The 25,283-nt window shown below is 48.1% G+C and overlaps 1 protein-coding gene across 2 annotated transcripts in view; it reads left to right on the top strand.

Annotated features, from left to right (window-relative positions):
* LOC140386279 (uncharacterized) overlaps positions 1-25,283 on the top strand; it is a 53,408-nt gene that overhangs the window by 5,790 nt on the left and 22,335 nt on the right. The window contains exons 2-3 of one of the 2 annotated variants that reach the window (XM_072468685.1): positions 11,358-11,630; positions 13,639-13,707. In XM_072468685.1, coding sequence (XP_072324786.1) covers positions 11,358-11,630; positions 13,639-13,707 — 342 coding nt within the window. Of the gene's footprint in view, positions 1-11,357; positions 11,631-13,638; positions 13,810-25,283 lie in introns of both variants that reach the window. The other variant, XM_072468684.1, reaches the window with a different exon arrangement.

Here is a 25,283-nt window from a genome sequence, read left to right as displayed (position 1 = left end):
TCGGATCTGGGGACGTGTCCACCTTAATGCCTTTTAGAATACCCAAAACTTCCCCCTTCCTTATGCCGACTTGACCTAGAGTATTTAAACATCCATCCATAACCTCAACATCTGTCATGTCCCTCTCCTTGGTGAATACCGATGCAAAGTACTCATTAAGAATCTCACCCATTTGCTCTGACTCCCCGCATAAATTCCCTCTTTTGTCTTTGAGTGGGCCAATCCTTTCTCTCGTTACCCTCTTGCTCCTTATATACGAATAAAAGGCTTTGGGATTTTCCGTAACCCTGTTAGCCAAAGATATTTCATGACCCCTTTTAGCCCTCTTTATTGCGCGTTTGAGATTTGTCCTACTTCCCCGATATTCCTCCAAAGCTTCATCAGTTTTAAGTCGCCTACATCTTATGTCCTTTTTCATCTTAGCGAGTCTCGCAATTCCACCCGTCATCCATGGTTCCCTAATCTTGCCATTTCTATCCCTCATTTTCACAGGGACATGTCTGTCCTGCATTCTAATTAACCTTTCCGTAAAAGACTCCCACATTTCAAATGTGGATTTACCCTTAAACAGCTGCTCCCAATCCACATTCCCTAGCTCCTGCCGAATTTTGTTATACTTGGCCTTTCCCCAATTTACCACTCTTCCTTTAGGACCACTCTCGTCTTTGTCCATGAGTATTCTAAAACTTACGGAATTGTGATCGCTATTCCCAAAGTAATCACCGACTGAAACTTCAATCACCTGGCCGGGATCATTCCCCAATACCAGGTCCAGTATGGCCCCTTCCCGAGTTGGACTATTTACATACTGCTCTAAAAAACTCTCCTGGATGCTCCTTACAAATTCTGCTTCATCTACGCCTCCAACACTACATGAGTCCCATTCAATGTTGGGGAAGTGAAAATCTCCCATCACGACCACCCTATTGCTCCTACATTTTTCTATAATCTGTCTACATATTTGTACCTCTACTTCACGCTCCCTTTTGGGAGGCCTGTAGTAAAGTCCCAACAATGTTAACGCACCCTTCCTATTTCTTAGCTCTATCCATATTGCCTCAGTGCTCGAATCCTCCATCGTGCCCTCCTTAATCACAGCTGTGATATAATCTCTGACCAGTAATCCAACTCCTCCACCCCTTTTACCTCCCTCTCTATCCCTCCTGAAGCATCTATACCCTGGGATATTTAGTTGCCAGTCTTGCCCTTCCCTCAACAAAGTCTCAGTAATACCAATAACATCATATTCCCAGGTACTAATCCTAGCCCTAAATTCATCTGCCTTACCTGCTACACTTCTCGCATTGAAACAAATGCACCTCAGACCACCTGTCCCTTTGCGTTCATCATCTCTTCCCTGTCTACTCTTCCCCTTAGTCACATTGAATTTATTATCTAGTACCTTACTGGCTTTAGTTGCTGCCTCTTTACTGACCTCTAACTTCCTAATCTGGTTCCCATCCCCCTGCCACATTAGTTTAAAACCTCCCAACAGTGTTAGCAAAAGCACCCCCTAGGACATTGGTTCCAGTCCTGCCCAGGTGTAGACCATCCGATTTGTAATGGTCCCACCACCCCAGAACCGGTTCCAATGTCCCAAGAATCTGAACCCCTCCCTCCTGCACCATCTCTAAAGCCACGTATTCATTCTGACTGTTCCTGAATTTGTACTCTGACTGTCTCGTGGCACTGGTAGCAATCCCGAGATTACTACCTTTGAGGTCCTACTTTTTAACTTATCTCCTAACTCCCTAAATTCTGATTGTAGGACCTCATCCCGTTTTTTACCTATTTCGTTGGTGCCTATATGCACCACGACAACTGGCTGTTCACCCTCTCCCTTCCGTATGTCCTGCAGCCGATCTGAGACATCCCTGACCCGTGCACCCGGGAGGCAACATACCATTCGGGAGTCTCGTTTTTGACCACAGAAACGCCTGTCTACTCCCCTTATGATTGAATGTGGGATGGTGTCTGACTGTGTGGGACTGTGTTGGACTGTGTCCGACTGTGTGGGACTGTGTCTGACTGTGTGGGACTGTGTCTGACTGTGTGGGACTGTGTCTGACTGTGTGGGACTGTGTGGGATGGTGTCTGACTGTGTGGGACTGTATCTGACTGTGTGGGACTGTGTCTGACTGTGTGGGACTGTATCTGACTGTGTGGGACTGTGTGGGCCTATGTGGAACTGTGTCTGACTGTGTGGGACTGTGTGGGCCTATGTGGGACTGTGTCTGACTGTGTGGGACTGTGTGGGATGGTGTCTGACTGAGTGGGACTGTGTCTGACTGAGTGGGACTGTGTCTGACTGTGCCTAGAGTCAGTGCCCGGAATTGAGTGTGAAGTTTGGTTCATGCAATTGCCTGAGATTTTTTTTAATGCTTTTTGAACTCTGGGCTGCTTGGGCAGTTTTGACTTTGTTGTGTTGGGTGTTTTGTACCAGTTTCCACTTGTGTGTTTGTGGATATTTATGTGTTTATATATTGACAAGTGTGCCTTTACACTATCGTTTATGGATGTGCTATAGGTACATCTTTATGGTTCTGGTTTTATTTTGCTGGGTTTAGATATCTGTTACTAGTTATTGCTGGTCATGGTTATATATTCTTTGTTAGCGTTATATGTTGGCAGTTATTACTGACCATTGTTATATCGAGTATATTGTAGTTATACAGTGCTGGCTATATTCTAGTTATATATTTTGGATTACATATTGCTGGTTATTGTTATAATTTTGGATATTCACTGCCCCTGGTGTTGATGGAACCTCAGTCAGTAACAGAGAAAGTAGAGAGAGAGGGGATGACGTATTGTGTGCGATGATGTAATGTTTGATCAGGTTACGTAGAGTGTAACGCTGAGCGCTCAGGAATCATTAGACCTCGCGGCCTCCCAGGGGTACTGACCCTCAGTGGGACAGAGGGTTTCACGGGAGCCAGCTGCCCACGAACAGGCCAGCCTTCCTAAAAGTATGGGAACAAAATAGTTATGTTACTGAATGAGAGATCCAGAGGCCCGGATTGCTCAAATCCCTAAAACGTTCAGACCCACTAAAAACCAGCGTTCGGGGCCGCAGTCAGATTGTGTGGTGGCCTTCACTGCAAGGGGATTGGAGAATAGGGGTGAAGGCGCCTTGCCGCAATCCTGTAGCGCCTCAGTGAGACTGCAACGGTTTGGAGATACATGTCCAACTTTGGCCTCCTTACCTAAGGAAGGAGACACTTGGGAGAGTGCCAGAGGTTCACCAGACAGATCCCGGGGATGACGGGATTATTTTATGAGGAGGGATTGAGGAAATTGAGCCTGTATTCCCTAGAATTTTGAAGAATGAGATGTTCTCCTTGAAACCTATGTGCTGATATGCATCACTGTAAATACACAAGGGGTTAATGTAAATACACTACAACTAAGTAAACACTAGAGGGAGCACCGGAGATGTAATGACATGCAGACATACAGTTAATGAACACATAGAATAGGACACGACCAATGGGCAGTCAAGACACCCAGAGGTGACACTACCACAAGGGGGCATTACACAACTGATATATAAGGACAGAGCACACATGCTCTGTCTCTTTCCACAGGCGACACTTAGAGAGTAGGACAGGGGCAGATCAGAAGCATCACACCCACCACGTGGCTTAGAGCAGACTGGTTAGTTAGACTGAGTTACTATAGCAAGATTAGCAGGAGAGTCGAACTCATAGAGAACTGTGCTAATGGTTCAATAAATCACATTGAACTTACTTCAAAGTCTGGAGTATCTTTTGGTCAAAGCTGCATCGAGTGCCTGTGTTATCCCAGAGTACGTAACACAACAATCTACACAATTCTTACCGGGTGTGACAGGTTGGATTAGATGTTTCCCCAGCTAGTGAGTCTAGAACCAGGGGACTGAATCTCAGAATAAGGGGTTACATGGAAGCATACATAGAAAACAGGAGCTGGAGGAGGCCATTCAGCCCTTCGAGCCTGTTCCGCCATTCATTATGATCAAGGCTGATCAGCAAGTTGGTAATGCTGAGAGGGGGACGAATCTCTTCACTCAGAGGGTGGTGAGTTTTTGAAATTCTCTCCCCCAGAGGCTGTGGAAGCTCAGTCACTGAGTGTGTTCCAGACAGAACGTGATAGGTTTCTGGAGACTAATGATCTGGCGACGGTGTGGGAAAGGGGCAATGAGGTAGATGCTCAGCCACCATCGAATGAATGGTGAAGCAGGTTCGACGGGCTGAATGGCCTACCCCAATTCCCACCAGAGCCAGCTGGGGAACTTAAGCTCACTAAATCTGGAATAAAAAGCTAGCGCCAGGAAAGGTGACCATGGGCTGAATTCTCCGCCCCGCGATGCCGGTAACGCAAATCGTGATCGGGTGGAGAATTGGGAGTCCGGTCAAAATCGAGGTCCGTGCCCGGCGCCAATTCCAGCGCCATGCTCCAGTCCCTCGCTGGCAGCAAAAATGAGGTTTGTGTCCCGTGCTGGTGGAGCACGCAAATCCGGCATTTAAATATGATCACCGGGGTGGAGACAGTATGCTCCGCCCTTCCGCAATGCTCCGGCTCTCTCACACAGAGGTCTCACGGGTGTGAATTAGAACAAAAGCACAAAGAAAAGTACAGCACAGGAACAGGCCCTTCGGCCCTCCAAGCCCGTGCCGACCATGCTGCCCGTCTAAACTACAATCTTCTACACTTCCTGGGTCCGTATCCTTCTATTCCCATCCTATTCATGTATTTGTCAAGATACCCCTTAAATGTCACTATCGTCCCTGCTTCCACCACCTCCTCCGGTAGCGAGTTCCAGGCACCCACTACCCTCTGTGTAAAAAACTTGCTTCGTACATCTCCTCTAAACCTTGCCCCTCTCACCTTAAACCTATGCCCCCCAGTAATTGACCCCTCTACCCCGGGGAAAAGCCTCTGACTATCCACTCTGTCTATGCCCCTCATAATTTTGTAGACCTCTATCAGGTCGTCCCTCAACCTCCGTCGCTACAGTGAGAACAAACCGAGTTTATTCATCCTCTCCTCATAGCTAATGCCCTCCATACCAGGCAACATCCTGGTAAATCTCTTCTGCACCCTCTCTAAAGCCTCCACATCCTCTGGTAGTGTGGCGACCAGAATTGAACACGATACTCCAAGTGTGGCCTAACTAAGGTTCTATACAGCTGCAACATGACTTGCCAATTCTTCTACTCAATGCCCCGGCCAATGAAGGCAAGCATGCCGTATGCCTTCTTGACTGCCTTCTCCACCTGTGTTGCCCCTTTCAGTGACCTGTGGACCTGTACACCTAGATCTCTCTGACTGTCAATACTCTTGAGGGTTCTACCATTCACTGTATATTCCCTACCTGTATTAGACCTTCCAAAATACATGACTGCACATTTGTCCGGATTAAACCCCATCTACCATCTCTCCGCCCAAGTCTCCAAACAATCTAAATCCTGCTGCATCCTCTGACAGTCCTCATTGCTATCCGCAATTCCACCAACCTTTGTGTCGTCTGCAAACTTACTAATCAGACCAGTTACATTTGCCTCCAAATCATTTATATATACTACGAACAGCAAAGGTCCCAGCACTGATCCCTGCGGAACACCACGAGTCACAGCCCTCCAATCAGAAAATCACCCTTCCATTGCTACTCTCTGCCTTCTATGACCTAGCCAGTTCTGTATCCAACTTGCCAGCTCACCCCTGATCCCGTGTGACTTCACCTTTTGTACCAGTCTACCATGAGGGACCTTGTCAAAGGCCTTACTGAAGTCCATATAGACAACATCCACTGCCCTACCTGCATCAATCATCTTTGTGACCGCTTCGAAAAACTCTATCAAGTTAGTGAGACACGACCTCCCCGTCACAAAACCACGCTGCCTCTCGCTAATACGTCCACTTGCTTCCAAATGGGAGTAGATCCTGTCTCGAAGAATTCTCTCCAGTAATTGAAATGAAATGAAAATTGCTTATTGTCACAAGTAGGCTTGAAATGAAGTTACTGTGAAAAGCCCCTAGTCGCCACATTCCGGCGCCTGTTCGGGGAGGCTGTTACGGGAATTGAACCATGCTGCTGGCCTGCCTTGGTCTGCTTTCAAAGCCAGCGATTTAGCCCTGTGCTAACTTTGCAAATAGATGTGGTGTCTGTGCGGGATCGCAGCGCGCACAGCGACTGCGGGATCGCAGCGCGCACAGCGATGCCACGTTTCACATCTTCTAAAGCTGTGAAGAATTTCAGGACATGGAAGAAGCTGGAGAAAGACAAGACGGTTTGCTTCGCGGCCAAATACCGCAGGTCATTAATTTACAGACAGCGAGGTCACACAGGCAGTGTGAGGAAGGAGCAGCGCTCCGAAAGCTAGTAACTCCAAACAAACCTCTTGGACTTTGACCTGGTGTTGTAAGACTTCTTACTGTGCCCACCCCAGCCCAACGCCGGCATCTCCACATCACACAGACAGTGAACAGTGCTTTTAACGATCGGGCGAGATTCTCCGACCCCCCCCCGCCGGGTCGGAGAATCGCCGGGGGCTGGCGTGAATCCCGCCCCCGCCAGTTGCCGAATTCTCCAGCACCGGAGATTCGACGGGGGCGGGAATCACGCCGGTTGGCGGCCCCCCCCCCGCGATTCTCCGGCCCGGATGGGCCGAAGTCCCGCTGCTAGAATGCCTGTTCTGCCGGCGTGGATTGAACCACCTACCTTACCGGCGGGACAAGGTGGCGTGGACGGGCTCCGGGGTCCTGCAGGGGAGGGCGCGGTGCGATCTGGCCCCGGGGGGTGCCCCCACGGTGGCCTGGCCCGCGATCGGGTCCCACCAATCCGCGGGCGGGCCTGTGCCGTGGGGGCACTCTTTTCCTTCCGCCTTCACCACGGTCTCCACCATGGCGGAGGCAGAAGAGACTCCCTCCACAGCGCATGCGCGGGGATGCCGTGAGCGGCCGCTAACGCTCCCGCGCATGCGCCGCCCGGAGATGTCATTTCCGCGCCAGCTGGCGGGGCACCAAAGGCCTTTTCCGCCAGCTGGCGGGGTGGAAATCAGTCCGGCGCGGGCCTAGCCCCTCAAGGTTGGGGCTCGGCCCCCCAAGATGCGGAGGATTCTGCACCTTTGGGGCGGTGCGATGCCGGACTGATTTGCGCCGTTTTTTGCGCCGGTCGGCGGACATCGCGCCGATACTGGAGAATTTCGCCCCCCGGTATTGTAGTTTTGGCAATGTGAGCATAATGTGGACACTTGAACCAAACCACATGATCACTTACAGCTAGACGGACTATTTAAGGGTTTCACAAGTAACGGCAGAGTGCCCCCCCCCCCCCCCCCCCCCCCCCCCGGGGGGGCCTCCAATGTGGCCTGGCCTGAGATCGGCGCCCACCGATCGGCGGGCCAGCCTTTGTGGCTGGGGGCCTCCTTTCCTACGTGCCGGCCCCTGTAGTCCTGCGCCATGTTGCGTCGGGGCCGGCACGTTGAAGGAGGCCGCTGCGCATCCGCGGATCCCGCAGCACACAGTTCGCGCTGGAATTGGCAGCTGGAGCGAACCGGTCTCCAGCGCCGTGCTGGCCCCCTGTAGGGGCCGGAATTAGTCCTGGCAGCGGCCCGTTCGCGCCGCCGTAAAATGCGACGGCGTTTACGACGGCACGGACTCTCTGCCGCGGGATTGGAGAATCCCGGCCTCAATGTCTGAGGACCCAGGCACATAATGGCCACCAACAGAGGCTGGTTTCATTCCACGATGTACCAGAGGCTGGAACTGCAGGAGCGCAGATATCTAGGCAGGGTTTAGGGGTGGCGATTACTGAATACAATTACAAAATCTCACAGTGCAGAAGAGGCTCTTCGGCCCATCTTGTGTGCACTGACACATGTAAAACGCCTGACCGACTGACCTAATCCCACTTACTTGGCTCAGAGCCTCGAATGTTATTACTAGACAGGCACTTGTTGAAGGATGTGAGGCAACCCGCCTCGACACTCACCCAGGCAGCGCGTTCCAGACCCTCACCACCCACCCAGGCAGCGCGTTCCAGACCCTCACCACCCTCCCAGGCAGCGCGTTCCAGACCCTCACCACCCACCCAGGCAGCGCGTTCCAGACCCTCACCACCCACCCAGGCAGCGCGTTCCAGACCCTCACCACCCACCCAGGCAGCGCGTTCCAGACCCTCACCACCCACCCAGGCAGCGCGTTCCAGACCCTCACCACCCACCCAGGCAGCGCGTTCCAGACCCTCACCACCCACCCAGGCAGCGCGTTCCAGACCCTCACCACCCACCCAGGCAGCGCGTTCCAGACCCTCACCACCCACCCAGGCAGCGCGTTCCAGACCCTCACCACCCACCCAGGCAGCGCGTTCCAGACCCTCACCACCCACCCAGGCAGCGCGTTCCAGACCCTCACCACCCACCCAGGCAGCGCGTTCCAGACCCTCACCACCCACCCAGGCAGCGCGTTCCAGACCCTCACCACCCACCCAGGCAGCGCGTTCCTGACCCTCTCCACCCTCTGGGAGCAGACTCAAAGGGCCAGAGGCATAATTTTGCTCCTATGTCTTATGGTCTTATGGGTAAAATAAGTTTTCACAGCCCCCCGCCTCCCTTACCCCCTGCCCCTTACCTTGAACTTGTGTCCCCCTCGTAACCGACCCTTAAACTAAGGGGAACAGCTGTTCCCTACCCACCCTGTCCATGCCCCTCATAATCCTGTCCACCTCGATCAGGTCGCCCCTCAGTCTTCTCTGCTCCAGAGAAAACAGTAAGAAGTCTTACAACACCAGATTAAAGTCCAACAGGTTTGTTTCGAATCACTAGCTTTCGGAGCACTGCTCCTTCCTCAGGTGAGTGAAGAGGTGGGTTAGGGTTCTTCACTCTTCTTCCATCGGGCAGGAGATACAGCAGTCTGAGAACACGCACGAACAGACTCAAAAACAGCTTCTTCCCCACTGTCACCAGACTCCTAAACGACCCTCTTATGGACTGACCTCATTAACACTACACCCTGTATGCTTCATCCGATGCCGGTGTTGTGTATTTACATTGTGTTCCTTGTGTTGCCCTATTATGAGTTTTCTTTTTCTTTTCTTCCCATGTACTTAATGATCTGTTGAGCTGCTCGCCAAAAAATACTTTTCACTGTCCCTCGGTACACGTGACAATAAACAAAATCCAACCTGAGGAAGGAGCAGCGCTCCGAAAGCTAGTGATTCAAAACAAACCTGTTGGACTTTAACCTGGTGTTGTGAGACTTCTTACTGTGCTCACCCCAGTCCAACACCGGCATCTCCACATCAGAGAAAACAACCCCAGCCTATCCCACCCTCTCTTCATAACTTAAATGTTCCACCCCAGGCAACATCCTGGTGAATCTCCTCTGCACCCCCTCCAGTGCAATCACACCCTTCCTATAATGCGGCGACCAGATCTGCACACAGTGCTCCAGCTGTGGCCTCACCGAAGTTCTCTCCAACTCCAACATGACCTCCCTGCTTTAGTAATCAATGCCCCGATTGATAAGCGCAAGTGTCCCATTTGACTTTTTCATCACCCTATTAACCTGCCCTACCGCATTCAAAAAAAATCTTTATTGTCACAAGTAGGCTTACATTAACATTGCAATGTAGTTACTGTGAAAAGCTCCTAGTCGCCACACTCCGGCGCCTGTTCGGGTACACAGAGGGATAATTCAGAACGTCCTATTCACCTAACAGCACGTCTCTCGGGACTTGTGGGAGGAAACCGGAGCACCCGGAGGAAACCCACGCAGACACGGGGAGAACGTGCAGACTCCGCACAGACAGTGACCCAAGCCGGGAATCGAACCCGGGACCCTGGAGCGGTGAAGCAACAGTGCTAACCACTGTGGTACCGTGCCGCCCTTTCAGAGACCTATGGACTAAACACTTCCCAGTGTGGTGTCACTCATTGAATACTTCCTCGTCACATTACTCCTTCCAAAGTGTAACACCTCACACTTTTGTGGGTTAAATTCCATCTGCCACTTTTCTGCCCATTTGACCTTCCCGTCTGTATCTTCCTGTAACCCAAGACTCTAAGCCTCACTGTTAACCACCCGGCCAATCTTTGGGTCATCCGCAAACTTACTGATCCTACCCCCACATAGTCATCTATGTCGTTTATATAAATCGGTTTGTTTCAATGTCACTAGCTTTCGGAGCGCTGCTCCTTCCTCAGGTGAATGAAGAGGTATGTTCCAGAAACACATATATAGACAAACTCAAAGATGCCAAACAATGCTAGGAATGCGAGCATTAGCAGGTGATTAAATCTTTACAGATCCAGAGATGGGGTAACCCCAGGTTAAAGAGGTGTGAATTGCATCAAGCCAGGACAGTTGGTAGGATGGCGAGACCATGCAGACGCTGCGACAACGAATGAACGGACATCGCGCGACAATCACCAGGCAGGAATGTTCCCTTCCAGTCGGGGAACACTTCAGCAGTCAAGGGCATTCAGCCTCTGATCTCCGGGTAAGCGTTCTGCAAGGCGGCCTTCAGGACGCGCGACAACGCAGAATCGCCGAGCAGAAATGTATAGCCAAGTTCCGCACACATGAGTGCGGCCTCAACCGGGACCTGGGATTCATGTCGCATTACATTCATCCCCCACCATCTGGCCTGCGAAATCCTACCAACTGTCCTGGCTTGAGACAATTCACACCTCTTTAACCTGGGGTTACCCCATCTCTGGATCTGTAAAGATTTAATCACCTGCTAATGCTCGCATTACAAGCATCGTCTGGCATCTTTGAATTTGTCTATATATGTGTTTCTGGAACATACCTCTTCATTCACCTGAGGAAGGAGCAGCGCTCCGAAAGCTAGTGATTCGAAACAAACCTGTTGGACTTTAACCTGGTGTTGTAAGACTTCTTACTGTGCTCACCCCAGCCCAACGCCGGCATCTCCACATTATATTTATATCAATGACAAACAATAGGGGGTCCAGCACGGATCCCTGTGATACACACTGGACACTGGCTCCCAGGCTCCATAGCAACTGGGTGACATCAGAAGGGGCAAAGCCCTGGAGGAAACAAGGCAGAGTCGAGCTGAGGTGTTCCACGACTGAGAGCAAATGTAGATCAGCGAGCAGAGAGGGAGATGGATGAACAGACACACATGAATACAACAAAGGCAGGAATTAGGAGCTGATTTTCTTGTGCAGAAAGTTCATATGCCACCAGAAAGAAGGTATTGAATGCAAAACAGCCTTTAAAAGGGAAGGGAATCAATACGTGAAGTCAGATTTACAATGGGGGAGTGAGAGACAATGGATTAAATCATTTCTTGTGCTGTGGGTAAGGTGAAGAGTGTGTGAGCACGATTGCTGATATGCCCCCAGGTAACTATGAGTGCATGACGCTGGGCCTGAAGAGTCGCTGTGAGAACCTGTTGAAGAGAAGGACCAGTCGGAACGAGCGGCTCAATGCCAAAGAACGAGCAAGGAACAGACTGAAAGCCCAGGCTGCCAGCAACAGTCCGAACAGGGAGGTGCGCAATGCTGGGGGGAGACCCCGCAGAGAGGAGCGCCTCGTGGGACTGTGCGAGATACATTTCATACCTCTCGTAGTGGGACAGAAGGATGTGTACAAAGAGCAGAGACTCCGCTGTGTAGGTTAGTGTCTTCATTAACTTCTACCTCATTCACCTTGAGTACATAATCCACGGGGTGGTTACAGCACGGGGTGAGATACAGAGTAAATCTCCCTTTACACTGCCCCCATCAAACACTCCCAGGACAGGTACAGCACGGGGTTAGATACACAGTAAAGCTCCCTCTACACTGTCCCCATCAAACACTCCCAGGACAGGTACAGCGCGGGGTTAGATACAGAGTAAAGCTCCCTCTACACTGTCCCCATCAAACATTTCCTGGACAGGTACAGCACGGGGTTAGATACACAGTAAATCTCCCTCTACACTGTCCCCATCAAACACTCCCAGGAGAGGTACAGCACAGGGTGAGATACAGAGTAAAGCTCCCTCTATACTGTCCCCATCAAACACTCCCAGGACAGGTACAGCACGGGGTTAGATACAGAGTAAAACTCCCTCTACACTGACCCCATCAAACACTCCCAGGACAGGTACAGCACATGGTGAGATACAGAGTAAAGCTCCCTCTACACTGTCCCCATCAAACACTCCCAGGACAGGTACAGCACGGGGTTAGATACAGAGTAAAGTTCCCTCAACACTGTCCCCATCAAACACTCCCAGGACAGGTACAGCACGGGGTTAGATACAGAGTAAAGCTCCCTCTACACTGTCCCCATCAAACACTCCCAGGACAGGTACAGCACGGGGTAAGATACAGAGTAAAGCTCCCTCTACACTGTCCCCATCAAACACTCCCAGGACAGGTACAGCACGGGGTTAGATACAGAGTAAAGCTCCCTCTACACTGTCCCCATCAAACACTCCCAGGACAGGTACAGCACGGGGTTAGATACAGAGTAAAGCTCCCTCTACACTGTCCCCATCAAACACTCCCAGGACAGGTACAGCACGGGGTTAGATACAGAGTAAAGTTCCCTCAACACTGCCCCCATCAAATACTCCCAGGACAGGTACAGCACGGGGTTAGATACAGAGTAAAGCTCCCTCTACACTGTCCCCATGAAACACTCCCAGGACAGGTATAGCACGGGGTTAGATACAGAGTAAAGCTCCCTCTACACTGTCCCCATCAAACACTCCCAGGACAGGTACAGCACGGGGTTAGATACAGAGTAAATCTCCCTCTACACTGTCCCCATCAAACACGCCCAGGACAGGTACAGCATGGGGTTAGATACAGAGTAAAGCTCCCTCTACACTGTCCCCATCAAACACTCCCAGGACAGGTACAGCATGGGGTTAGATACAGAGTAAAGCTCCCTCTACACTGTCCCCATCAAACACTCCCAGGACAGGTATAGCACGGGGTTAGATACAGAGTAAAGCTCCCTCTACACTGTCCCCATCAAACACTCCCAGGGCAGGTACAGCACGGGGTTAGATACAGAGTAAAGCTCCCTCTACACTGTCCCCATCAAACACTCCCAGGACAGGTATAGCACGGGGTTAGATACAGAGTAAAGCTCCCTCGACACTTGTCCCCATCAAACATTCCCAGGACAGGTACAGCATGGGGTTAGATACAGAGTAAAGCTCCCTCTACACTGTCCCCATCAAACACTCCCAGGACAGGTACAGCACGGGGTAAGATGCAGAGTAAAGCTCCCTCTACACTGTCCCCATCAAACACTCATTGTTAGTACATTTTTGGAAACTCATGGAACCATGGGATATGGGAATAGTGGGGGGGGGAGCCACGATCAAAGGGCTGGAATGTTTGCACTTTTCCTCATGCAAAATTGGAGAGGTGTGAAAACACCTTTGCTTCCAATCCCAACAGTCTCCCGATGGGCAGATGAGGGTAAAATTGTCCCCTGAATATTTCGGAGTTGGGCGGGAAGCAGAATTTCATCCTCGATTCTCACATTTCAATCTGGGATTAAATATCAGTCACACCTTTGATGTCAGGTCAATAATTTGCCTTGAGGACCCTCCGTCCTCTCCCATTACCAGCTTGGTTTGAAAGAATTACCTCGAAGTAACGCTGTGTTTTCCTGTTCCAGAACAGAAGGGGTTTGCCGCATGTCCTCGGCCCCTGAGCATCTCCAGCCCCAATCCTGCCGCCGCCAACTGTGAGTTAAACAAAAACACCCGCAGGTGTCATCGGCAACAGTTGTCATCACAGAAATCCTGTCGCATGTACCAGACATGCGACCATGGAGTGCTGCTCTCTGGTGAGATGTGTGTACGAGAGAGAGTGTGAGAGAAGAAAGGGCAGGGAGAGAGAGTGTGAAGGAACTGAAGGCGCTGTTGCTAAGTTTGCAGATGATACAAAGATCTGTAGAGGGACAGGTAGTATTGAGAAAGCAGGGGGGGCTGCAGAAAGATTTGGACAGGCTCGGAGAGTGGGCAAAGAAGTGGCAGATGGAATACAATGTGGAAAAGTGTGAGGTTATGCACTTTGGAAGAAGGAATTTAGGCACAGACTATTTTCTAAATGGAGAAATGCTTCGGAAATCAGAAGCACAAAGGGACTTGCGAGTCCTTGTTCACGATTCTCTTAAGGTTAACGTGCAGGTTCAGTCGGCAGTTAGGATGCAATGCAATGTTCGTATTCATGTCGACAGGGCTAGAATACAAGAGCAGGGATGTACTTCTGAGGCTGTATAAGGCTCGGGTCAGACCCCATTTGGAGTATTGTGAGCAGTTTTAGGCCCCCTATCTAAGGAAGGATGTGCTGGCCTTGGAAAGGGTCCAGAGGAGGTTCACAAGAATGATCCCTGGAATGAAGAGCTTGTTGTATGAGGAACGGCGAGGACTCTGGTCTGTATTCGTTGGAGTTTAGAAGGATGAGGGGGGATCTTATTAAAACTTACAGAATACTGCGAGGCCTGGATAGAGTGGACGTGGAGAGGATGTTTCCACTTGTAGTAAAAACTAGAACCAGAGGACACCATCTCAGACTAAAGGGACGATCCTTTAAAACAGAGATGAGGAGGAATTTCTTCAGCCAGAGGGTGGTGAATCTGTGGAACTCTTTGCCGCAGAAGGCTGTGGAGGCCAAATCACTGAGTGTCTTTAAGACAGAGATAGATAGGTTCTTGATTAATAAGGGGATCAGAGGTTATGGGGAGAAGGCAGGAGAATGGGGATGAGAAAATATCAGCCATGATTGAATGGTGGAGCAGACTCGATGGGCCGAGTGGCCTAATTCTGCTCCTATGTCTTATGGTCTTATGAAGGAAAAGGACGGAGAGATGGAGTGGGGATAAAGAGAGTGATAAGAAAGCAGAGACATAGGGAAGGAGAGAGTGGGGGGGTGGGGGGAGGTGGCAGCTGTTGGAAGAAGGGAATGGGAGGGAGTGGGAAGGGAGTGGGAAAGGAGTGGGAGGGAGTGGGAGGGAGTGGGAATGGTGTGGGAAGGGAGTGGGAGGGAGTGGGAAGGGAGTGGGAAGGAGTGGGAAGGGAGTGGGAGGGAGTGGGAAGGGAGTGGGAGGGAGTGGGAAGGAGTGGGAAGGGTGTGGGAAGGGAGTGGGAGGGAGTGGGAAGGGAGTGGGAAGGAGTGGGAAGGGAATGGGAGGGAGTGGGAAGGGAGTGGGAAGGAGTGGGAAGGAGTGGGAAGGGTGTGGGAAGGGAATGGGAGGGAGTGGGAAGGGAGTGGGAAGGAGTGGGAAGGGAGTGGGAGGGAGTGGGAAGGGTGTGGGAAGGGAGTGGGAGGGAGTGGGAAGGGAGTGGGAAGGAGTGGGAAGGGAGTGGGAGGGAGTGGGAAGGGAGTGGGAGGGAGTGGGAAGGAGTGGGAAGGGAGTGGGAGGGAGTGGGAGGGAGGGAAGGGGGACGAGTCAGAGAGACTTGGAGGAAGATGAAGGAATGATAAAAGAGGAGGCAAAAAATGAAAGAGCAGGAGAGGTAGGAATGGTGAGGGGAGACAGAAAGATGAGGGAGGGAGGGGATGGAAAGGGAGAGAAGGGAGGCAAAGGACAAGAGGTAGCGGAAAGAGGGGAGGAGGTGAAGCAATGTCCAAAAGAATATTGTTTTGCGATGCTGCTTAAAGGTTAAATGTTGTGTCAGCTCTTCATCGAACATAGCTGTGAGACCTTTAACATTCACCTGAGCATCAGTTTAAGTTACATCTCAAACACAGCGGGCCACACTCTCCGTTACCCGCCCCCGATATCGTAATCAGCCGGAGAATGCCTCTTTGCGAGCGAATCGGGGGCGGCGCCTGTTTTCGGATGCTCCGCCCCCTGAAAACGGCATCATCGGGGAGTACGCCGCCCGCCATTGGGACCGCCTCGGGACGTCACCTGAATGCCCTCCCCCAATGGGCCGTGTTCCCGACCGCGTGGGTCACTTGTGCTCGGAGTTTCCGTCAACCTCGCATGGCGGCTGCGAACTGTGTCCAGTTAGGGCGGGGGGGGGGGAGATGTGCCGCTGGCCGGGGGGGGTGGGCTTCGGCAAGGGCTGGGGGGACTGGTGGGGGGTGGTTGGGGGTGGCACTATCTGACAGGCCGGGTCCGCGTGCAGCCGATGCCATGTTGTACGGCGCGGCCGCTGCAGGTCGTCGCCCTGAGCATGCGCGGACTCGGACCCCGCCATTCTCCGGCCGCTTTTGCCGCGGGAGCCGGGGGTTTTGCCCAGTGCCGCTGCTCGCCCCTCACCGGTCCCGGAATCGGTGAGGGTTCAGCTCTGGTTTTGGCATCGTAAAACGCCACTGATCCCACGCCGGCATCGGCACCTAGCCGCGAAATCAGAGAATACAGCCCGACCATCTGAGAGTACACAGAGTTCAGTACGTCTGAGAGTACACAGAGTTCAGTACATCTGAGAGTACACAGAGTTCAGTACGTCTGAGAGTACACAGAGTTCAGTACATCTGAGAGTACACAGAGTTCAGTACGTCTGAGAGTACACAGAGTTCAGTACATCTGAGAGTACACAGAGTTCAGTACATCTGAGAGTACACAGAGTTCAGTACATCTGAGAGTACACAGAGTTCAGTACGTCTGAGAGTACACAGAGTTCAGTACATCTGAGAGTACACAGAGTTCAGTACGTCTGAGAGTACACAGAGTTCAGTACATCTGAGAGTACACAGAGTTCAGTACGTCTGAGAGTACACAGAGTTCAGTACGTCTGAGAGTACACAGAGTTCAGTACATCTGAGAGTACACAGAGTTCAGTAAGTCTGAGAGTACACAGAGTTCAGTACATCTGAGAGTACACAGAGTTCAGTACATCTGAGAGTACACAGAGTTCAGTACATCTGAGAGTACACAGAGTTCAGTACGTCTGAGAGTACACAGAGTTCAGTACATCTGAGAGTACACAGAGTTCAGTACGTCTGAGAGTACACAGAGTTCAGTACGTCTGAGAGTACACAGAGTTCAGTACATCTGAGAGTACACAGAGTTCAGTACGTCTGAGAGTACACAGAGTTCAGTACATCTGAGAGTACACAGAGTTCAGTACATCTGAGAGTACACAGAGTTCAGTACGTCTGAGAGTACACAGAGTTCAGTACGTCTGAGAGTACACAGAGTTCAGTGCATCTGAGAGTACACAGAGTTCAGTACATCTGAGAGTACACAGAGTTCAGTACATCTGAGAGTACACAGAGTTCAGTACATCTGAGAGTACACAGAGTACAGTACATCTGAGAGTACACAGAGTACAGTACATCTGAGAGTACACAGAGTTCAGTACATCTGAAAGTACACAGAGTTCAGTACATCTGAGAGTACACAGAGTACAGTACATCTGAGAGTACACAGAGTTCAGTACATCTGAGAGTACACAGAGTTCAGTACATCTGAGAGTACACAGAGTTCAGTACATCTGAGAGTACACAGAGTTCAGTACATCTGAGAGTACACAGAGTTCAGTACATCTGAGAGTACACAGAGTTCAGTACATCTGAGAGTACACAGAGTACAGTACATCTGAGAGTACACAGAGTTCAGTACATCTGAGAGTACACAGAGTTCAGTACATCTGAGAGTACACAGAGTTCAGTACATCTGAGAGTACACAGAGTTCAGTACATCTGACAGTACACAGAGTTCAGTACATCTGAGAGTACACAGAGTTCAGTACATCTGAGAGTACACAGAGTTCAGTTCATCTGAGAGTACACAGAGTTCAGTACATCTGAGAGTACACAGAGTTCAGTACATCTGAGAGTACACAGAGTTCAGTACATCTGAGAGTACACAGAGTTCAGTACATCTGAGAGTACACAGAGTACAGTACATCTGAGAGTACACAGAGTTCAGTACATCTGAGAGTACACAGAGTTCAGTACGTCTGAGAGTACACAGAGTTCAGTACGTCTGAGAGTACACAGAGTACAGTACATCTGAGAGTACACAGAGTTCAGTACATCTGAGAGTACACAGAGTTCAGTACGTCTGAGAGTACACAGAGTTCAGTACATCTGAGAGTACACAGAGTTCAGTACATCTGAGAGTACACAGAGTTCAGTACATCTGAGAGTACACAGAGTTCAGTACATCTGAGAGTACACAGAGTTCAGTACATCTGAGAGTACACAGAGTTCAGTACATCTGAGAGTACACAGAGTTCAGTACATCTGAGAGTACACAGAGTACAGTACATCTGAGAGTACACAGAGTTCAGTACATCTGAGAGTACACAGAGTTCAGTACGTCTGAGAGTACACAGAGTTCAGTACGTCTGAGAGTACACAGAGTACAGTACATCTGAGAGTACACAGAGTTCAGTACATCTGAGAGTACACAGAGTTCAGTACGTCTGAGAGTACACAGAGTTCAGTACATCTGAGAGTACACAGAGTTCAGTACATCTGAGAGTACACAGAGTTCAGTACATCTGAGAGTACACAGAGTACAGTACATCTGAGACTACACAGAGTTCAGTTCATCTGAGAGTACACAGAGTTCAGTACATCTGAGAGTACACAGAGTACAGTACATCTGAGAGTACACAAAGTACAGTACATCTGAGAGTACACAAAGTACAGTACATCTGAGAGTACACAGAGTTCAGTACATCTGAGAGTACACAGAGTACAGTACATCTGAGAGTACACAGAGTTCAGTACATCTGAGAGTACACAGAGTTCAGTTCATCTGAGAGTACACAGAGTACAGTACATCTGAGAGTACACAGAGTTCAGTACATCTGAGAGTACACAGAGTTCAGTACATCTGAGAGTACACAGAGTTCAGTACATCTGAGAGTACACAGAGTACAGTACATCTGAGAGTACACAGAGTTCAGTACATCTGAGAGTACACAGAGTTCAGTACGTCTGAGAGTACACAGAGTTCAGTACGTCTGAGAGTACACAGAGTTCAGTACATCTGAGAGTACACAGAGTTCAGTACATCTGAGAGTACACAGAGTACAGTACATCTGAGAGTACACAGAGTTCAGTACATCTGAGAGTACACAGAGTTCAGTACATCTGAGAGTTCGCAGAGTTCAGTACATCTGAGAGTACACAGAGTTCAGTACATCTGAGAGTACACAGAGTACAGTACATCTGAGAGTACACAGAGTTCAGTACATCTGAGAGTACACAGAGTTCAGTACATCTGAGAGTACACAGAGTACAGTACATCTGAGAGTACACAGAGTTCAGTACATCTGAGAGTACACAGAGTACAGTACATCTGAGAGTACACAGAGTTCAGTACATCTGAGAGTACACAGAGTTCAGTACATCTGAGAGTACACAGAGTACAGTACATCTGAGAGTACACAGAGTTCAGTACATCTGAGAGTACACAGAGTTCAGTACATCTGAGAGTACACAGAGTTCAGTACATCTGAGAGTACACAGAGTTCAGTACATCTGAGAGTACACAGAGTTCAGTACATCTGAGAGTACACAGAGTTCAGTACATCTGAGAGTACACAGAGTACAGTACATCTGAGAGTACACAGAGTTCAGTACATCTGAGAGTACACAGAGTTCAGTACGTCTGAGAGTACACAGAGTTCAGTACGTCTGAGAGTACACAGAGTTCAGTACATCTGAGAGTACACAGAGTTCAGTACGTCTGAGAGTACACAGAGTTCAGTACATCTGAGAGTACACAGAGTTCAGTACATCTGAGAGTACACAGTGTACAGTACATCTGAGAGTACACAGAGTACAGTATATCTGAGAGTACACAGAGTACAGTACATCTGAGAGTACACAGAGTTCAGTACATCTGAGAGTACACAGAGTACAGTACATCTGAGACTACACAGCGTACACAGAGTTCAGTTCATCTGAGAGTACACAGAGTTCAGTACTTCTGAGAGTACACAGAGTTCAGTACATCTGAGAGTACACAGAGTTCAGTACATCTGAGAGTACACAGAGTACAGTTCATCTGAGAGTACACAGAGTACAGTACATCTGAGAGTACACAGAGTACAGTACATCTGAGAGTACACAGAGTTCAGTACATCTGAGAGTACACAGAGTACACAGAGTTCAGTACATCTGACAGTACACAGAGTTCAGTACATCTGAGAGTACACAGAGTTCAGTACATCTGAGAGTACACAGAGTACAGTACATCTGAGAGCACACAGAGTACAGTACATCTGAGAGTACACAGAGTTCAGTACATCTGAGAGTACACAGAGTTCAGTACATCTGAGAGTACACAGAGTTCAGTACATCTGAGAGTACACAGAGTTCAGTACATCTAAGAGTACACAGAGTACAGTACATCTGAGAGCACACAGAGTACAGTACATCTGAGAGTACACAGAGTTCAGTACATCTGAGAGTACACAGAGTACAGTACATCTGAGAGTACACAGAGTACAGTACATCTGAGATTACACAGAGTTCAGTACATCTGAGAGTACACAGAGTTCAGTACATCTGAGAGTACACAGAGTTCAGTACATCTGAGAGTACACAGAGTACAGTACATCTGAGAGTACACAGAGTACAGTACATCTGAGAGTACACAGAGTACAGTACATCTGAGAGTACACAGAGTACAGTACATCTGAGAGTACACAGTCAGTTCGATATTGCAGAGTCAACCTGCATTATGGGCTCAAGATCCTGTCATGGGACTTGAACCCAAAGCCTCAGAGGCAAGAATCTTATTCATCAATGTTATGGGCCAGAGTTTAGAGAACCCCAAAGTGTATCATGGAGTTCACCTGACCCACAACTTTTACTAGATTGTGGTATGGGGAGCACATGGCCCACACTACAGGTGTGGTACAGCAGAACAATGTTTATCCTATGAACTCAAGTTAACCTTTTTAAAACATACAGTGAACATCTTGGCAACCATTAATTCAAATACAACCCCCAAAGAATACAACACTAAGTAATCCTTAAGATGTCCTTTTAAAATCCATAAGACTTAAAAAAGAACTTTTAACAGAAGCACATCAGGTTAAAGCCTCTACTGAGAGCAGGTATTAGTTTTAAATCACCAAAGGATCGATTTACGGTTTTTAGATTACAGAGAGAGAGACTAATTCCCCTTCTGGCTGTGACTGCAGCTATCCAGCTCTGAAAACAAAATTAAAACACACCCTGCAGCAAACAGCCTAAAACAAATGTAAAAACCTAACAGACAGCCCAGCTCCACCCACACTATGACATCACTGATAAACACCCATTTCTTAAAGGTACATTTCTTAAACACCCATTTCTTAAAGGTACTCTCACATGACACCTCCCCCCAAGAAAAAAAACCCCATCAACTTCAAGATGGTTTCATTTTTCACCTTTTCACCATCCTTTAAGAAATGCACACAGTAAATATACTTTTTTGTTTCAAAAAAAACAACACACGCAAACAGCATAATAATATAGTCCATTTTTTTTTGTTCTTCTTCCTCCAACTGAAACTGCTTCCGTTCATCGCATTTGTGACAAAGCATCGGCTATCACGTCTTCCCGTCCTGCCACATGTACTATTTTTAAAGGAAATGGCTGTAACAATAAACTCCAGCGAAACAGCCTTGCATTGTTATTCCGGAATCGCTTCGAAAACGTCAACGCATTATGATCAGTATATATAATGGTGTCAGACTGATTACTGGTCAAATAAATGTTGCAAAGCTAGCACCAAACTCAACGTCTCCTTCTCAATCGTTGAATACTTTTTCTGGTAAGAATTCAATTTCTTTGAAAAATAACCAACAGGCCGCTCTAGCCCTTCGTCGTCGTCTTGTAGAAGCATCGCACCTACGCCCACATCACTCGCATCAACCGCCACTTTGAATGGTTTGGTGTAATTTGGGATGGCTAACACAGGAGCAGTGGTTACCACAGCCTTCAGGCCGTCAAATGCCTGTTGACACTCCGCTGTCCACTGGAATTTGTTACGCTTCTTGAGCAAGTCCGTCAGTGGCGCGACCACACTGCTAAAATTCGGTACAAATTTCCGGTAAAATTCACTCATACGAAGAAGTCGCATTATTTCCCGTCGTGTCGAGGGTATCGGAAACTCCCCAATAACTTTTGTTTTCACATCCCGTGGGACCACTCAACCCCGTCCAATTGTATGGCCAAGGAAAGTGACTTGGGCTTTTCCAAATTCACTTTTGGCTCGGTTTATCACCAAACCCGCCTCCTGAAGTTGATCGAATAACTCCATCAGATGTTTTAAATGTTCTTTCCATGTCTGGCTGAAAACTACCAGATCGTCGATGTGTACCGCACAATTGGGTAATCCTGAAACAACTTTGTTCGTTACCCGTTGAGATGTGGCTGGGGCGTTTTTCATGCTAAATGGCATAACTTTGAATTGGTATATACCATCTGGAGTCACAAAAGCTGAAATCTCCTTCGCCCATTCGGATAAAGGTACCTGCCAGAAACCTTTAAGTAAATCCAGTTTGGAAATAAAAGCTGATTGTCCCACTTTCTCAATGCAATCCTCCAAACGTGAGATAGGATAAGAGTCCGTTCTTGTAACTGCATTAACCTTTCTATAGTCCACACACAACCATTGGGTACCGTCCGGTTTTGGTACCAAGACTATGGGTGAGCTCCATTGGCCGCAACCCACTTCAATTATGCCATTTTTAAGCATAATCTCAATCTCTTTGTTAACCTGGGCCAATTTTAAAGGGTTAAGTCTATATAGGTGTTGTTTGATTGGAACAGCATTTCCCACATCTACATCATGTATAGCCATTTTAGTACTCCCCAATTTATCTCTACAAACTTGCCCATGTGATATCAATAACTCTTTCAGGTCAGTCTGTTTTTCCTCTGGAAGGTATCTCAACAATTTATCCCAATTTTTAAGAACATCCTCATTTTCCAATTTAATTTGAGGTATGTCAAATTCACAGTCATCTGGATTTGGTTCATCACTTTGAGTTAGAATCATTAAAACCTCCTCCTTTTTCTCTCCTTCCCTTTCAAAGTACCTTTTAAGAATATTCACATGACACACCCGGTGAGTCTTCCTTCTATCTGGTGTTTTTACCACATAATTCACCTCACTTAATTTCCTTTCAATCTGATAAGGTCCACAAAACCTCGCTTTTAAAGGCTCACCTACCACTGGTAACACTAAAACTTTATCCCCACTGGCAAAACTACAAACTTTGGATTTCTTGTCCACTACCCGTTTCATCACATTTTGTGCAACATTTAAATGTTGTCTGGCCAATTCACCTGCTCTATTTAATCGTTCCCTAAAATTTGGCACGTAATCCAATAATGTAATTTCTGATTTCTCACTCACCAATTTTTCCTTAATCAATTTAAGTGGTCCTCTTACCTCATGACCAAAAATTAGTTCAAAAGGACTAAATTTGGTTGACTCATTAGGTGCATCCCTAATTGCAAACAGTACGAATGGAATTCCTTTATCCCAACCCTCTGGATAATCTTGACAATAAGCCCTCGCCATTATCTTTAATGTCTGATGCCACCTTTCTCACGCTCCCTGCTATTCTGGATGGTACGCAGTTGATTTAAATTGTTTTATTCCTAAGCTATCCATAACTTCTTTGAATAACCTCGAGGTAAAATTTGATCCTTGATCCGATTGTATTTCTGTGGGTAGTCCATATCTAGTAAAGAATTTAAGTAATTCCTCCACAATCTTTTTAGCTGTAATATTACGTACTGGAATGTCCTCTGGAAACCGAGTAGACACATCCATTATAGTCAAAAGATATTGATTCCCACTTTTTGTTTTAGGAAGCGGTCCTACGCAATCAATTAGGACCCTTGTAAAAGGTTCCTCAAATGCTGGAATGGGTATTAAGGGCGCTGGTTTTATCACTGCTCGAAGTTTCCTATCACTTGACGTGTGACATGAATGACAAAATTTAACTACATCTTTATGTAGTCCAGGCCAATAAAAATGTTTCTGGATTGTAGCTTGAGTTTTCCTTATTCCCAAATGACCTCCCACTGGTTCCTCATGTGCAACTCACAATACCTCCTTTCTATACCCTACCGGCAATACTACTTGATGAACTTCTGCCTACTTTTCATCCATCTGCATATGTAAAGGTCTCCATTTTCTCATCAAGACATTACTTTTACGGTAATAACACTCTGGTATACACTCAGATTCCTCTTCCGTGTATGCTTTCTGATTCATCCGTTTTATTCCTACATCTTTCTGTTGTAACTCCGCCAATTTTCCTGAACTAAAAATATCCGCCTCATCCTCCACCTGTTCTTGTTCTTTTTCAACCATCTGATCAAAAATCGTTCCTGATAATTGCACTTCAACTTCACCTTCACTCTTTGATTTCTCCTCTTGTCTTAACCTGTGACTTTGCGACCTTGTTACTGCACAATCTGGAAAAACCCCAGGATATTCTCCCTTCAACATTTCAGTTGTCTGATTTTCCACTGGCTTCTCCACCACAGTAGGCATCACTTCCACCTGCGATCCAGCTATATTATTACCCAAGATAAACTGTATTCCTGGACAAGATAGTTTCTCTATTACTCCTACTCCCACTTCACCACTCTTCACTGGACTTTCCAACCTTATCTTATATAATGGAACGCTACTCCTCTCACCCTGAATTCCACAAATTACCACCTTTTCTGGCAACATTCTTCCTAATCTACATAACTCCTCATCTCTTACCATTAAAGATTGACTAGCTCCCGTATCTCTTAAAATTGTGGCTTCTTTCCCTGCTCCTCCTGATACGCATGAGTAAACTTTACCCACACAAGTAAATTCTTTAATGAGATCTGGCAACTTCTTATCAATCACCTCTTGATCAGGCTGTACAATCTTTTGCACCTCCTTCGCTTCACTTGGGCTTTCCTTTACCACTTTAACAACCCCCACTGTCTTATCTGGTTTTACCACATCAGCCTTCCCAGTGCTTTTCTTCAACCACCAACACTGTGACTTTACATGGCCTAGTTTATTACAGTGAAAACATTTGAAATTTTTCATGTCTCGTCCACCGTCCTGGATTTCTTTTTTAGTCTGCAGTACACTCTCCTTATTATCTCCCATCAGATCACCTTTACCTTTACCACTTGAGTATTTCTCATGTCCCCAGTTTCTATCCCTCACCGGCTGGAACTGATGTCGGAAACCAATCTTTGATTTATGAACTAATTCATAATAATCTGCCATTTCTGCTGCTAATCTCGCAGTTTTAACCCTCTGCTCTTCCACGTGAGTCCTCACTACATCAGGAATTGAACTTTTAAATGCCTCCAAAAGTATAATGTCTCTGAGAGTTTCATATG

Source organism: Scyliorhinus torazame, chromosome 2 (assembly GCF_047496885.1).
Source record: "Scyliorhinus torazame isolate Kashiwa2021f chromosome 2, sScyTor2.1, whole genome shotgun sequence".
Lineage (NCBI taxonomy): Eukaryota > Metazoa > Chordata > Chondrichthyes > Carcharhiniformes > Scyliorhinidae > Scyliorhinus > Scyliorhinus torazame.
The sequence above is the reverse complement of the archived record's forward strand: the minus strand, read 5'-3'. Positions and strand labels throughout refer to the sequence as shown.